General features: G+C 40.6%; 1 protein-coding gene across 4 annotated transcripts in view; it reads right to left on the reverse strand.

Annotated features, from left to right (window-relative positions):
* Nucleotides 1-15,844, reverse strand: part of myo9ab (myosin IXAb) — a 157,335-nt gene that overhangs the window by 118,736 nt on the left and 22,755 nt on the right. For 3 of the 4 annotated variants that reach the window (XM_062993055.1, XM_062993050.1, XM_062993045.1), the window contains exon 1: nt 3,074-3,600. The exons of the other annotated variant lie outside the window; for it this stretch is intronic. In XM_062993055.1, the coding sequence (XP_062849125.1) occupies nt 3,074-3,102 (29 nt within the window). In that variant the 5' untranslated portion in view covers nt 3,103-3,600. Of the gene's footprint in view, nt 1-3,073; nt 3,601-15,844 lie in introns of those variants that run through there. 4 annotated transcript variants of the gene reach the window in all.

A 15,844-nucleotide genomic window follows, 5' to 3' on the forward strand; every position in this document is an offset into this window, starting at 1 on the left:
TAACAGTAAAAAAAAACTTTCCTTCCTAATATAATAAATCAAGACTGACTGAGAATCAGGTAAAGTATGCAGGTTGTGGGAGCAGTGGATATGTATAAAATCAGTGGCATTTTTAAAAGCCCTCTGGATGTTTGAAAGCAGAGCATATATATGTACACGTATGCACTTTTCTGCTTCTGCTTAAGGTTCCTTAAAAGAAGCAAACTGAAAACTGAGTCAAAGGCCAACCTAATACCAATAAGAACTTCGCTGGGTGGCTGAAGATAATGATTCATGTCAGGTGAAAGGTCAAGTTAGGGCGCTGAAGGGGAATGCCAACTCGGCCTCGACAGGCATTGACATCACACCCTGCTCTCAGAGCTACCAATCAACATCTCTTAAGTGCACAATGACTTCTAAGTAGGTAATCAGCAACCTTTACACTTCAGTTAATGGGCCATTGGAATGAGGTGCATGTATGTGCAGAAACTAAATTAAGCGCATGTGTGGACAACAAGACGTCCGTTTGGTCTGAAAGGGTGGAAGTATGGGAATTTTGGTACCTTGTTTGGTTAGAGGCCACACAATGAAGAGTGTATGAACATTTTCTAAAAGCACTGAAAGCTAATGCATCATAAATGATACTGTTTATGGAGGTGCAGGTTAGAACACAATACACAGTATTTAACAACCAGTCAAGCCAGTTAGAAATCATGATGTGCTTAATGAATGGGCAAGGACTAATCACTTAATTACTTTATACGTAATAATTTGACTAGAGACTAGCAGACACTAATTTTCTTCACAAATTTGTAAGTCACACATGTTGTGGACACTGATGTACTGCCACACCATTACAGATGTTGGCTTTTGCAACTTTCACTGATAACAGTCTGGATGGTCCTTTTTTTCATTGGCACAAAGAACTCGACATCCGTTATGAAGGAAAATTTTGTTTTTGTTTTATCTGATGACAGCACACATCTTTCGGGTCATCTGAGATGGGCTCGGACCCAAAGAACTCTAAGTAGGGATGTAACGATACACTCTACCCACGATGTGATGCGATTCACGATACTGGGTTCACGATACGATTTTTTACCGATTTTTTTAAACTAAAATTGAAGACAAATTATGACTTTTATTATTTCTCTTAAAAAAAAGAAAAGAAAATACTGTATTTGTGATTATCGTCTATTTATCTAAATAATGAATGCCCTTTTATTTCTGAGGTAGGTACAAACTATGCAAAACTATTTCGAATTAAGCCAAATTTGGCTGAAAAACCCCGAATTTGGCAACCAGGCATATAGCGCCAGTGACGTCAACAAGGCGCTGTATATAGCGCCAGTGCCCTCTGCTGTTTAAAGTGAATATTGATTCATTTTACATGTCAAATTGATTCGAATCGTGGAATTTTTTAATCGGTTATTACATGTATTGTGGTGAATCGTTACAAGTCTTTTTTTGCATAGACTTAATTTATTTATTTATTTAACCTTTATTTAACCAGGCAAGTCATTATATGATGATATCTGTAATGCATGGCTTTCTCCTCATGTAACAGGGTTTCAGGTTATATTTCTTGATAAGGACTGTGTTAAGTGACAACAAAAGTGGGCGTGACAGTCCCCTCCATACAAGAAATTGTCATTAAGCTTTACTACATTTATCATTGCATCTTAGACAGCCTTCACTTATACTGGAGGCTTCATCAAAACTCACATTCTATGTGCTACCATTGGTAGTTGACAAATACTGACCGCACCCATTCATGTGTCTTAACTGGCAGGTCATTAAGGCGGTAGGCAAATAGTTCTGATTATTCTATTTCTGAGCTTGACATTTTTATTGCTTTACACCCGGCAGTCAAAAGAACATCTCTAACAATTAAAAGGTTTTGAATTTCTGTTACTCCTGAAGAACAGCGCAGTTTTTGATCATTTTTTCCCCAAAATAGTTGTTTTAAAGTTTTTAAATTGATTTTTCACCAGGCAACTTTTTTAATGAGCTACTTTGGTTAATGCCAAGCATGCTTGTTTTTATGATCTAGCTCTGTCTTCTGCTTTTTGCCTTGTGTATAAATATGGAAAGAAGGAACTTCATAAAAAATGCATTTATAAAGGCCTGTTTGTCTAAAGAGGGTGACACGGTGGCTAAGTGGGTAGCACTGTCGCCTCACAGCAAGAAGGTCCTGGGTTCGATCCCCAGGCGGGGCGGTCCTGGTCCTTTCTGTGAGGAGTTTGCATGTTCTCCTCATGTCTGCGTGGGTTTCCTCCGGGAGCTCCGGTTTGCTCCCACAGTCCAAAAATATGCAGTCAGGTTAATTGGAGACACTGAATTGCCCTATAGGTGAATGTGTGTGTGTGTGTGTGTGTGTGTGTGTGCGTGTGTATTTGTGTCTGCCCTGCGATGGACTGGCACCCCGTCCAGGGTATTACTGTGTGCCTTGCACCCATTGAAAAGCTGGGATAGGCTCCAGCACACGGTTAAGACAGTGAGTGAGTGGGTGAGTGAGGGAGTGTTTGTCTAAAGAGATGCATATACATCTGAGAAGAACATGAAAGTGTACACTCATTACTCACTTGTTCATTATCTGTTAACATATTCACGACTCACTATTGGTGTACACTGTTTATAACACATTAGTAATGCAGTCATTAATTGATAATAATACAGCAATTCATTGTGAGAAGTCAACAGATGGTCTCTAAATTGTATTCTCATCCCTCCAACAGTAATAAACACTCAGTCCCAGCATTTCACTGCTTCTGTCAGCGTGTCAGAAAGTCTTTCTGTCAAATTGTCATCTATAGTGACAGCTTTTTTTTTTTAAATACATTTTTACGCTGACAAATGCAATGTTTTTAATAGATCTTTCCTTATTAGGATGTTACAGCAGTAAAAAGGGGTAAGTAAATGGAACAGAAACACCTCTAAACACTTTTAGCTGCAAAAATCAAGCAAATAATAAGTTATAAAAATGTAAATTATAGAATAAATACATTTAATACATAATACATAACGAATTTAACACATAAAGAAATATTACTATGAGCCTGCTGCCCAAGCAAAATTCAGTGCATCAACTTACCCCTTGACCTGAAGGGTAATTACAGGCATGGACAAGAACTGTAACCACGTTGACACTCCAAGAGATTTCAGTTAGACCTAGTAAAGCGTTTATAGTTCCTCTGGACTATAAAGTTATGGTCTGTAAAAAAAAGCTCCCAGCTCAGGCTTACATCAGCTTTGAAAAGTCATATTCATAACTGCTACACATTCCGCAGCCCAGAAAAAACACAAACACACAAATACGACACAGCTCTTGCTTGACTGGGAACAGTCAGTATGACCCTGGGTCCAGACACTTCAGCCTGGGCGGAATAAATGCTGATCCTGTTTGCTGAGCTCCAAACCAGGACGGACAAACGATCCAATGAGCTCACCATCCTACAGCTGTCCAGTGAGATAAGCGTATTTCTGTTTTATGCCTCACTGAAGACCCTATGCCAATCATTTCATTCCACTTAACCATTAAAGAAAAGCAGAAAAAGAAATGTGCACTATATCTGTGCACGTCCGTATCAGTTTCTGCAAGAAACAGCTCCCGAGCTCATATAAACCACTCCCTGTCTTCGTCCGTCCTTCATTCTGTCCCTCTCAAATCCAGCCAGTCCTCTAACCACTGGGTGCAGAGGCAAGCTGAGGTTTGTGTATGTGGTTTGGCAGCTGGGACAGGGAGGGGGTGGAGGAAAAGGCGGAGAGGAGAGGGGGTTGTTGTTTCCTGAAACGTGATCACAGCCAGAGAGAGGAACAGGGTAAAAGACAGGAGGGGAAAGAGAGAGACAGAGCAAGAGTCAGGGGGTGATGGCAAAACTGCTAATGGCCACAGAATGACCAAGATTTTTGTTAGGAAAAAACACACACAGGAGTAAACAAAACTGTCTGACAGAGCAATCCTGAACAACTCTGCATCTGATCCATCTCATAATGGCAGTGCAGGAGAAGTTGGAGAAGAAAGAGTTTAAATATTTACAGAAAAATACATATCAGCCTCCAGTGTATTCATAAATCTTCTATGAGGTCAGTGTGTCAAAAGAAATGCTTTAAGAAGGTGATGAATCACTAACAATTACATTAAGAGATCATCAATCTGCACTTCCACGAAAAGCAGATGGTCAGTCCTGGGAAGAACTAGAATCCCATAGCTAAGATTAACTGATGCAACAAGAACTAAAGAGTATATTGGTTGGTTCTGACCGCTACAAGACAGAGGCTTTTGTCTGAGGTGCTTCTGAGAAGCCCTGAAGGTACTCATTTTTTAGCCTTTTAAGAATGTCTGTTGAGTGGCGCCCAGGTGGCGCAGTGGTCTAACGTGTGAGTTCAAATCTCAGCAGAGCGACCAATTGGCCGTATTTGAGGGCAAGAAGAATAAACAGGCTCTGTTCCCATTAGGCATGGTCCAGGTTCAGTGGTAGCCTAGTGGGTAGAACGTTGAACTACCAGTCAGAAGATTGTCGGTTTAAATCCAGCCTCTGCTATTCAGCCACTGTTGGGCCCTTGAGCAAGGCACAACCGTACAATGTCTGACCCTGCGCTCTGACCCATGCTTCCAAACAAGCTGGGATATGTGGAAAAAAACATTTCATTCTACTGTACACTTGTAAATGTACAGGGTGGGCCATTTATATGGATACACCTAAATAAAATGGGAATGGTTGGTGATATTAACTTCCTGTTTGTGGCACATTAGTATATGGGAGGGGGAAAACTTTTCAAGATGGGTGGTGACCATGGCGGCCATTTTGAAGTCGGCCATTTTGGATCCAACTTTAGTTTTTTCAATGGGAAGAGGGTCATGTGACACATCAAACTTATTGAGAATTTCACAAGAAAAACAATGGTGTGCTTGGTTTTAACGTAACTTTATTCTTTCATGAGTTATTTACAAGCTTCTCTTTGTTTACAGCCATTGACATGTCGCAGAGGTTAACACGTGAGGAGCGGATAGAAATTGTGTTGATGTCTGGTGAACGCAGTACCCGGGTCATTGCAGCAGGGGGATTTTTTTACTTCTAAAACTAAAGCTATTAATTTTTCACCCACGGGAGACAGATTGAATTATTCTCACTGACCACGCTCACACGCACGTTTAATGTTATTTAGTTCCGTTTGAAAAAAAACAACAAACCTTCAAAATAGAGCTAACAGCGAAGATAACCGGTTACAAAAGCAGCGACCGCTGTTATAGGACGTGTGTGTGTCTTTAATACTCTGTTCACAGTGTCGATACAAGTGATTTAGGAGTCGACTCATTTTAAGCGCAGTTTCTTTTCTCAGTCATCTCTCCGTTTTTACTGTTATAATGAATGATGCGGTTGTAAATAAACACCAACTACTACAGAGCATTTTGTGTGACTCGTTTACATTATAAAGCTCAGGCTTAATTATACTGGTTTTTACCACAGAGCGGGAGCCGACTCAGAGTCGTTTACGATTTACCGAGGTGAACCACGAATGTATGTGCTGATAGAATCGGCTCAGATGGGATCGGACTGTATTATCCTTTTAAAGTAAATATTTCAATCAGCAGAATCGCATCGCATGTATGATGTGCACAACGTTAATTACGTGCGTTTATTAATTCACGTTAGCTTGTCAGAAGCTTTCTCAATGATGTCTGTGCGGTGTTTTTTTTTTTACAATTAGTGATGGCAACCCAAGCAACTACACTATTCCATAATGCTCCAGATTGCATCATTCTAAATAGGTATCGGTATCGGCGAGTACAAAAATACATGTACTTGTACTCGTACTCGGTTGGGAAAAAATGGTATTGATGCATCCCTAGTTAAAACCAAGCACACCATTGTTTTTCTTGTGAAATTCTCAATAAGTTTGATGTGTCACATGACCCTCTTCCCATTGAAAAAACTAAAGTTGGATCCAAAATGGCCGACTTCAAAATGGCCGCCATGGTCACCACCGATCTTGAAAAGTTTTCCCCCTCCCATATACTAATGTGCCACAAACAGGAAGTTAATATCACCAACCATTCCCATTTTATTTAGGTGTATCCATATAAATGGCCCACCCTGTATATATAACAAATAGAGGCATTCTTTATTCTCAGGTGCCTGCATGGTAAAAAGGGGGTTCACATGGAGCCTATTGCGGCTCTTCATATGTAATATGACTCTATGTGTGAATGCAATACTGACAGGTGATGAGAAGTGGCTACAGACTGGACACATGTCAGAGGGAATGTGTAGTGATCAGGCTCTTCTTGATCAGATGGAGATTTGTACAAGCAGCAGTGGATTCACAGTCAGGAACTGGAAATGACTAGATTGGAAGATAAAGGGGAAAAAATTCCAGGGAAAAAAACAATGTCGGTCGGGTTCAGACCACAGGATCACAAAGATATACAACTAAGCAGTAGTACATAATCCCAGCCAAACTGCTGTACCTGAAAGCACTGCCCACATACACTACCATGTCCTTACAATGTCATTGTCACTCATTTTAGTGAGCAAATGAAAAAGTGAATAAACACAGGTCAGTATTTAACTTATTTATATTCAGTAACTTTTTGTTATACATTCTCTAAATCCATCCAAAGTACACAAATCCTTCTCATATGAAGCATGTATTAGAAAAAGAAAACCTACATCCAAGCTGAAATTAAAGAAGATAATATTAGATTAGAACCAGGGAGGCAGAATTTGGTTGGTCAGGTGTCTGGGGAACGTTAAGAAAAAGAAGATAAAGAAGAAGAATGTCTTTATGGCCAAATATACATATACAGTGTATCACAAAAGTGAGTACACCCCTCACATTTCTGCAAATATTTTATTATATCTTTTCATGGGACAACACTATAGACATGAAACTTGGATATAACTTAGAGTAGTCAGTGTACAGCTTGTATAGCAGTGTAGATTTACTGTCTTCTGAAAATAACTCAACACACAGCCATTAATGTCTAAATAGCTGGCAACATAAGTGAGTACACCCCACAGTGAACATGTCCAAATTGTGCCCAAATGTGTAGTTGTCCCTCCCTGGTGTCATGTGTCAAGAACCCAGGTGTAAATGGGGAGCAGGGCTGTTAAATTTGGTGTTTTGGGTACAATTCTCTCATACTGGCCACTGGATATTCAACATGGCACCTCATGGCAAAGAACTCTCTGAGGATGTGAGAAATAGAATTGTTGCTCTCCACAAAGATGGCCTGGGCTATAAGAAGATTGCTAACACCCTGAAACTGAGCTACAGCATGGTGGCCAAGGTCATACAGCGGTTTTCCAGGACAGGTTCCACTCGGAACAGGCTTCGCCAGGGTCGACCAAAGAAGTTGAGTCCACGTGTTCGGCGTCATATCCAGAGGTTGGCTTTAAAAAATAGACACATGAGTGCTGCCAACATTGCTGCAGAGGTTGAAGACGTGGGAGGTCAGCCTGTCAGTGCTCAGACCATACGCCGCACACTGCATCAACTCGGTCTGCATGGTCGTCATCCCAGAAGGAAGCTGATGCACAAGAAAGCCCGCAAACAGTTTGCTGAAGACAAGCAGTCCAAGAACATGGATTACTGGAATGCTCTGTGGTCTGACGAGACCAAGATAAACTTGTTTGGCTCAGATGGTGTCCAGCATGTGTGGCGGCGCCCTGGTGAGAAGTACCAAGACAACTGTATCTTGCCTACAGTCAAGCATGGTGGTGGTAGCATCATGGTCTTGGGCTGCATGAATGTTGCTGGCACTGGGGAGCTGCAGTTCATTGAGGGAAACATGAATTCCAACATGTACTGTGACATTCTGAAACAGAGCATGATCCCCTCCCTTCGAAAACTGGGCCTCATGGCAGTTTTCCAACAGGATAACGACCCCAAACACAACCTCCAAGATGACAACTGCCTTGCTGAGGAAGCTGAAGGTAAAGGTGATGGACTAAACCCAATTGAGCACCTGTGGCGCATCCTCAAGTGGAAGGTGGAGCAGTTCAAGGTGTCTAACATCCACCAGCTCCGTGATGTCATCATGGAGGAGTGGAAGAGGATTCCAGTAGCAACCTGTGCAGCTCTGGTGAATTCCATGCCCAGGAGGGTTAAGGCAGTGCTGGATAATAATGGTGGTCACACAAAATATTGACACTTTGGGCACAATTTGGACATGTTCACTGTGGGGTGTACTCACTTATGTTGCCAGCCATTTAGACATTAATGGCTGTGCGTTGAGTTATTTTCAGAAGACAGTAAATCTACACTGCTATACAAGTTGTACACTGACTACTCTAAGTTATATCCAAGTTTCATGTCTATAGTGTTGTCCCATGAAAAGATATAATAAAATATTTGCAGAAATGTGAGGGGTGTACTCACTTTTGTGATACACTGTACATACATTTCCACATATCCCAGCTTGTCTGGAAGCTGGGGTCAGAGCACTGGGTCAGCCATTGTACAGCACCCCTGGAGCAGACAGGGTAAAGGGCCTTGATCAAGAACCAAACAGTGGCTGCATAGCAAAGCCTGATTTTGAACCGACAATTAACTAATTGAGAGCTTAAAGCTCTTCCCACTAGGCTATCACTGGCCCAGCCCTAAATAAAGAAGCTGCTTTGTTCATGTTTGGTCACATAATGCCAAAAGGCAATCAGTATTTCTAGTGTAGTGAGTCACATGTCAATTGCAACTTGGTTTATGAGTCAAATTTGTCTCAAATAGGCAAATCCCCATTATATATGGAGATGTCCATGACCCGGACTTAAGGAGTCAAGCTTTCTTCAACTCTCTGAAAGCTTATACTAACAACCACTCTTAGTTTTATAATACCTCCATGGTAAGGGCACACATTTTGTTGTCTGTTTACTTTACACTCAGGTATGCTCTTATTTTGCCATTTTTGCTATAAGAGAATCGTCCAGTTTTAGAAGCATTTGGCTGCTTGCTTGAAAATATGCAGTTGTAATTGCTGCCAAGCAGTCGTCTACAAAGTATTGAATATAGGGTCTGAATACTTTAGATTAAGTCCCGATGTTGAAAATTTCCAACATTGTCATTCAACTTCAATACAACCTTCCAAAAAAGTTTATATCCACAAAAAAGTTTTCAATCCACAATGTAAAGGGGCACACAAAATCAAGGGGTCTGAATACTTTCTGAATCCACTGTAGATGTTCCTCACAAACATATGTAACTATGACTTTCAGTGTAGTAAAGTGGTCCTGCTTTTTATGTTCAACCCAATTCACTTCAGGCTTTTCTTGGGTTTTCTTCACCTCCAACATTCACCCAGTTGCTAGCCACTTCTTATTACCTGGCAGTGTTGGGATCCCACACATACCCGTATCACATACGGAGAGCCATGCTAAGCTTCAGTTGACCACCCCCCACACACACACACACACACTTGTGCAGGGGGCCTGGACCAGTCACAGAAATCACACCAAGCGCCCCAATGTGGCTTTTTTAACCACATCCTTTTTTATATGGAATGTTTACTACTGAATAAAATAAGCCAATTGAGATTTGGGGTCTGTGCAATCATACACAATTGAAAACATTTTGTGAAACTCGGAGACAATGGGGAGGAAAAATAAAGACAAGTTTTCTCCTCAAGCTCTGTTTCAGCCAATAGCAACACCATCATATGATAGAAACAATACTGCATTGCCCAGCCAAGAGCTGAGTTCTGACATCTAAGCTGCACTTAAATACGAGCATTTTCATACAAACGGAAACTTTATATGTTCGGTACCAACTATGCCAAGCCCGCCATATATGCCAAGTTACAGCCAGCATCAAATCTCAAAAAACTGCTACACATGCTGTAAAGTATGACAAAATCCATGCAAAACTGGTTTAATGGGATTTAGGTATTAAAATTTGCTGCAACCTCTCTCTCGCTTGGAGCATTTTTATTTCTGATTTACTCCAATAACATTGTTCTTGCCAAAGTATTTATGTGACTTTTAATCTCCTTTAACACCTTTTTAAAAAGTAGAAACAGGGCATGTTAACTACTGTGTTACATCATCTTTCCAAAATTTGTTTGGGAATCGAGGACACATTGCTGAATTTGTGAAAATGGACTGCAGTTGTGCAACAGTCCAGGTTCTCCACTGATCTATACTGTGCTTAAAACAGGTCTGAACTGCAGGCAGGTAAGTCCAGCACCTGCAATTTCTTACTGAGAAGCCACACCATTGTAAACTCTGAATGTGAATTGGCACTGTCTTGCTGAAAGACATTGTCTAGATAGTAGCCTATTAGCACATGCAGCTACTAAGCATGGTGCCTTCACAGACGGTTACCCGTCACTAAAAATTGGAATTGTTGTTTTGGACCTGGAGGCTGTTATTTTAAAAGCTATTTAAAATGTGGATTGGTCAAACCACTCACTGCACATGTTTCCACTTTGCTGATGTCTCTAATTCTAAGATCATTTTAAATGGACTAAAGCAGTTCTCAGGGATTGAATGTCACAGACATTTAATATTCTTTTTTTGGTCTTGCCCTTTATAAACAAAAAAGTCTCTAAACTTTATAAATCTTTAAATAATGTTATAGATTGTAGGTAGTAAATTCATAAATGCCTTGCAACTGTACATTAAGAAAAATTATATTTATTTATTTATGTTTTATGCATTTTCTCCCTTTTTCTCCTGATTTTTAACACGTCCAATTTTTACCCGATTGCGATATGCTCTCTCTCTACTGGTGCTGACCCCCGTCCCGATTGAGGAGAGCGAGACTGTCACACGCCCCCTCCGATACGTACGTGTGCAGTAGCCAACTGTATCTTTTCACCTGCACGAGGCGAGTTCATATGTGTATCAGCCTTGTGCACGGAGAGCCACACCCTGATTGCATTATTCCTCTGCTCTGTGCAGACGCCATCAATCAGCCAGCGGAGGTCGTAACTGCACCAGTTATGGGGTCCCTCCCTGGATCCAGCTCCCTCCCTGGATGAACAACAGCCAAACGTTGTTCATATAGCCACCCAGCCGGATGTATTCGAAATCCCAGCTCTGGTGTGCTAGCGTATTTTACCGCTGCGCCACCCGATCGGCCAAGAAAAATTTAAAACTGAATCATCCTAGTGTCTAAACTACTAGACTTTTACAGTAATGCTGCTTTTACACCCAATTATGACAGCTTCACCAAAAATGTGCAATAGGTTGCACAATCGCAACTTGACACACCTATACAAACTATGACGGGTAACAACAGACAACCCGTTTTTACCTAGCCCATCACAGTGAAGGATTATGATTCATTATTGAGCTAGCACTGAGCTATTTTTGAAGGAATCCTAAAAATGATACATTTGTCGAAAAGGACGGCACGTCATGTGCAAGTCCTGAGAGCCTGTACACAAATTGTAAAAGCTAATATAAAAGCATAGCTCAGGAAGCTTATTTTGGTTAACACTTCCTCGTAAATTGTGCACATGCTTACTGATTACCATGACAAGTCAACTGCTGGGATCAAAGCAGAGTCTGGCTTTAATAATGGACCTGACCTGCTTGTGCCAGAAAGAAACGAACTACCAACTGCATACAAAGAGAGAACTCATAAGTCACACGTTCAGGTAGGATTCAGCTAACCTGATCTTATTGAATGCTGACAGCCTATGCAGGGTCAAAGCTATTTGCAGTGTGCACGCTACATGATTACAAACCTGCGTCCCTAGTCAACAACCAATTTAAAATGCATGAGAAGGGTAGAAGTGTGCTCTCAGTGTGATGCAGTAAGACTCGCAAGCTACATTCGAATGTTTTATATTTAATCCTACAACAGTTAGTTCCTACCTTACAATCTGATTGGTTGAGAAGCATTTTAACCATGTTGATATTTGTGAAAGCAGCCCTGGTTTTTATTTAAAAACGGTATCACTTAGCCTATGCCCGGCCAAGTAACGAGAGACGTGTGGCCAAGTAACAACAAGCTCTATTTGTTTTGCACTTGTATGCTTATACAAAACAAGAAATTGAGAAAATGAGTGGCTTTAAGATAAGATCCTGCAGTCCGTTTAGCCAGACTCAGGAGAAGAGCATGACTGCAGATGTACATCAAATTCTGAATCTGCCATTACCATTAAAACTGTTGGGTCAAGGCCCGATTCATTGCATCGAATCTCAGCTCTGCCTGCCGGCTAGGCTGAGCGGCCACATGAACAACGATTGGCCTGTTGTTCAGATATGGGTGGGATTAAGCCGGATTGTGTCTCTCTCTCATAACTAATGCAATTACGACCTCTGCTGGCTGATTGGTGGCGCCTGCACAGAGACGAGAAAAGAGTACTCTCAAGGTGTGTCTCTCCGTACACAGTGCTGAGCTGCACTGCACTCGTCAAAAGTGTAGGTGATAAGATGCATACGACATGCTGCCCAGGTGTCGGAGGGGGCGTGGGTTAGCTTCGTTCTCCTCAATCAGAGCAGGGATCGGCATTGGTGGAGAGGAAGCATGACGCAATCGGGCAATAGGATGCGCGTAAGGGAGAAAAAATGAAGAAAATGCATAAACAAAATAAAAAATAAATAAATAAATAGAAAAAAAACAGAATACAACATAGTTGAACTGTACAAATGAACATATACAAATAACACAATAACGAAACTAATAAATAACTAAACTCTATCTTTTTTTTTAATTCCACCCCACTTGTCTCCCAATCTAGTCGTATCCAATTGTCCGATTTGTATTTTCACCCCTGCTGCAGTAGACCATCACACCCCCTCAGACACGTGTGCAGTAGACAGCCACCTTTTTTACCTGCACAAGACGGGTTTATATGGAAATTCGTAATGCATACGAAGAGTCACGTAACGATCTTCATTATCTCCCGTCTCTGTACGGTCACCATCGATCAGCCAGTAGAGGTCGTCATTGCAGCAGTTGTGAGGGATCTCTACGGCCTCCCTACCTTGGACCAGCCAATCATTGTCCATACAGGAACCCAGCCATCCATAGTCCAATCATCTTCACTTATTTGCACTAACATTACTTGGTAGTGATATAGAAAACATATGCCTTAATTGTTAATTGTTACTGGTGCATAGCAACAACTGTTTGTTTTGAAACTACTTGTTTTGGTGGAAGTCTTGTCAGTATTAAAGCATACTTAGTATTAAATAATGGGTTTGTTTGATTTATTTTGTTTCTTTATTTCATACAAACTCTTGTATTAAAGCAATAGAACTCTTAAGAGAAAGTGTGTTATCTCAAGTTTATCAATAAATTTTTGATTGATGAATTTGAGATAACACACTGTAATACACTTCACACTAAAATGAATTTTTTCGAGGCTATAATTAAGATAACATGTTTAGAAGATAGGAGGGGGCAGTATAGATAATCAGCTGTGTTGTGGGCATGTTTGCATTTATTCCTTTGACAGTATGGGCAAAAATCCAAAGTGAAATATATGCCCCTAATCATGTATGCAACACTTTGTCTGGAGCTGATTCCTGTAAGGGTTGGTCCAAGGAAATTCAAGACCTCACCTTCAATGTCAATGCCACTTCAGAGTGCCTCCAACAGCTTTTGACGTGACAGCAGCAACAATGCAAACAGATGTGCTGACCCATTTTGGCTTTCAGTTTTTCTATGGTCAGCAGACTCAGCCAGTTTTCAAGGGTAACATTTTATATCAGACAAGCTTGAGTACAATCCCAAGGCCGTTCCACTTAAACACGGCAGCACTTTATTGTCCGGTACTTCCTGAGAAAACTATCAGCATGGTAAAACTGTGTTTAGTCAAATTACTTTGTGTAAGCAAGTCCAGGGTCACAAAAATCTCTCGTTTCTTTTGGCATACTTTCCATGCTTAAGAAAGTTGTCTGTTACAAAATATGCCATCTATCCGGACTTCTGACTTTCAAAGCTGCATCGGTTTGCAAAAACAAAATACCATTATTAGGAGAAAGTATTCATAACTTGAACTTTATGAGCTAAATACACTGCGATAGGTAGTAGGCTGAGATAGATGCATACTCATATGTCCATAAAAAGGGGAAACTCCTAGCTGCTGCTTTTAAATTGAGTCACAACAACCTAAAAGAATAAACCAGGCTCATTTTATTCATTACTCATTTTATTGTTAATCAACCAATTAGGGTTGTGCTGGGTTTGGTAAGTAGTAAGTAGGGTACAGTATTATTAGGAACACAGACAAAGGTTCAAAGCCAGTGAAAACCAAATGACAGGGAAGATGATTCATCAAAATAATTACTTACCCAATGTATTTTATTTATTTACTGTATTTTAGAATTTTAAAGTCATGTTTTACACACTTTGGTTACATTCATGACAGAACAAATAGCTAGTAGTTACACAAGATTCATCGAAACACAGTCATGGACAATTTTGTACCTCCAATTCACCTAACTTGCATGTCTTTGGACCGTGGGAGGAAACCCACACAGACACGGGAAGAACATGCAAACTCCACACAGAAAGGACCCTGGCCGCTCCACCTGGAAATCGAACCCAGGACCTTCATGCTGCGAGGCGACAGTGCTACCCACCGAGCCACTGTGCCGCCCACCCTATGTAGCTTTGGCATTAACAGAACAGTTGGTGCCTTTGGTGTCTAAGCAGTTATGTGTTTGGGGATCCTATTTCAAAGTGCTGGACAGTCAATTCCTAGTTCTGATAAACCATGTACAGACAAAGAATAAACTAGGCTTAACATTTTATATCCTACTACTAACCAAACCCAAAAGCACCTACCTAAATTTAATTTTCAGCAGTGGCTCAAGTCGGGATTAACTAATAAAGCAGCATTGCACTTAGTAAGACTCACACCCTTTATACAATATATTCTTCCAAGAACATGAATAGAAGCCTTACATAGTGAGAAAAAAGACAAAGATACAGTGGTCATTCAGTACAATTGCTGTTCCTACTTCTGTTTCAGTGCTTATTCTCAGTGCTCAAATAAATGGCTACTTCATGGCGCCTTCGATAGACGCTGGTTGTTTTACACAATATTCCATTATGCACTCTGGCAACAGACGATGCTAGTTATTAGTCCACATCAGAACTTTTGTGTATTCTAGAACAACAAAAATAGACAGAGGACTGAATGTGGTATAGTAGTTTTATGTTTCAGTACTCACTGTACTGACTACCAGTGTTTTCAACCACAACAACAAAAGAAAGTTGTCTAAATTAGCCAGGGTTTATGATAAACCTTAATTATGTAGAGCACAATAGACAATCGTCTCTCACAGTTTAGCAATATTCCCTACTGTTTAACTACATGTTTATATTGTACATGCTATATAAAAAGCTATGATGATAAATGTGGTGCATTGTAGTCAGATATCCCATTTCACTAAAGTGAGCTAGTCTAAAAGACACAAAATTAAGTTTAAAGCACTAATTTCATACAGGCTTGCCAAGCCTCCCCCCCCAAGAGAATTACCATGAGTGCTAACTTGGGTTGAGGCTTTTAGCAGCTCTGTTCATCTCCAACAGGATCCAAACAACACAACCACCTCCTGTTCTGTGGGCAGATCAAAGGCTGTTTATAGACTGAACATGTCAGTACAGCACATCGACAGACAAAAACGTCCAGGGCGGCTAAACAAAAAAGAAAAACAAAGCTTTGCAGGATTTGAGCAGAACTATATACTGCATATGATGAACAATAATTAAAGAAAGCAAGGTGAATAGACTGCTGTTATAAAAAAATATATATAATTCACAAAATAACTCTTTTGTTACATAAACGCTCTAATGTGATGGGAGCAGGTTGTGTGGTTATGCAGGAACACAAAGAAGCTCCAGTTTTTGATGAATTTAAATATAATATAATATGCTGGCTAACCTACACATCACCCATAGGCTC

Source organism: Trichomycterus rosablanca, chromosome 1 (genome assembly GCF_030014385.1).
Source record: "Trichomycterus rosablanca isolate fTriRos1 chromosome 1, fTriRos1.hap1, whole genome shotgun sequence".
Lineage (NCBI taxonomy): Eukaryota > Metazoa > Chordata > Actinopteri > Siluriformes > Trichomycteridae > Trichomycterus > Trichomycterus rosablanca.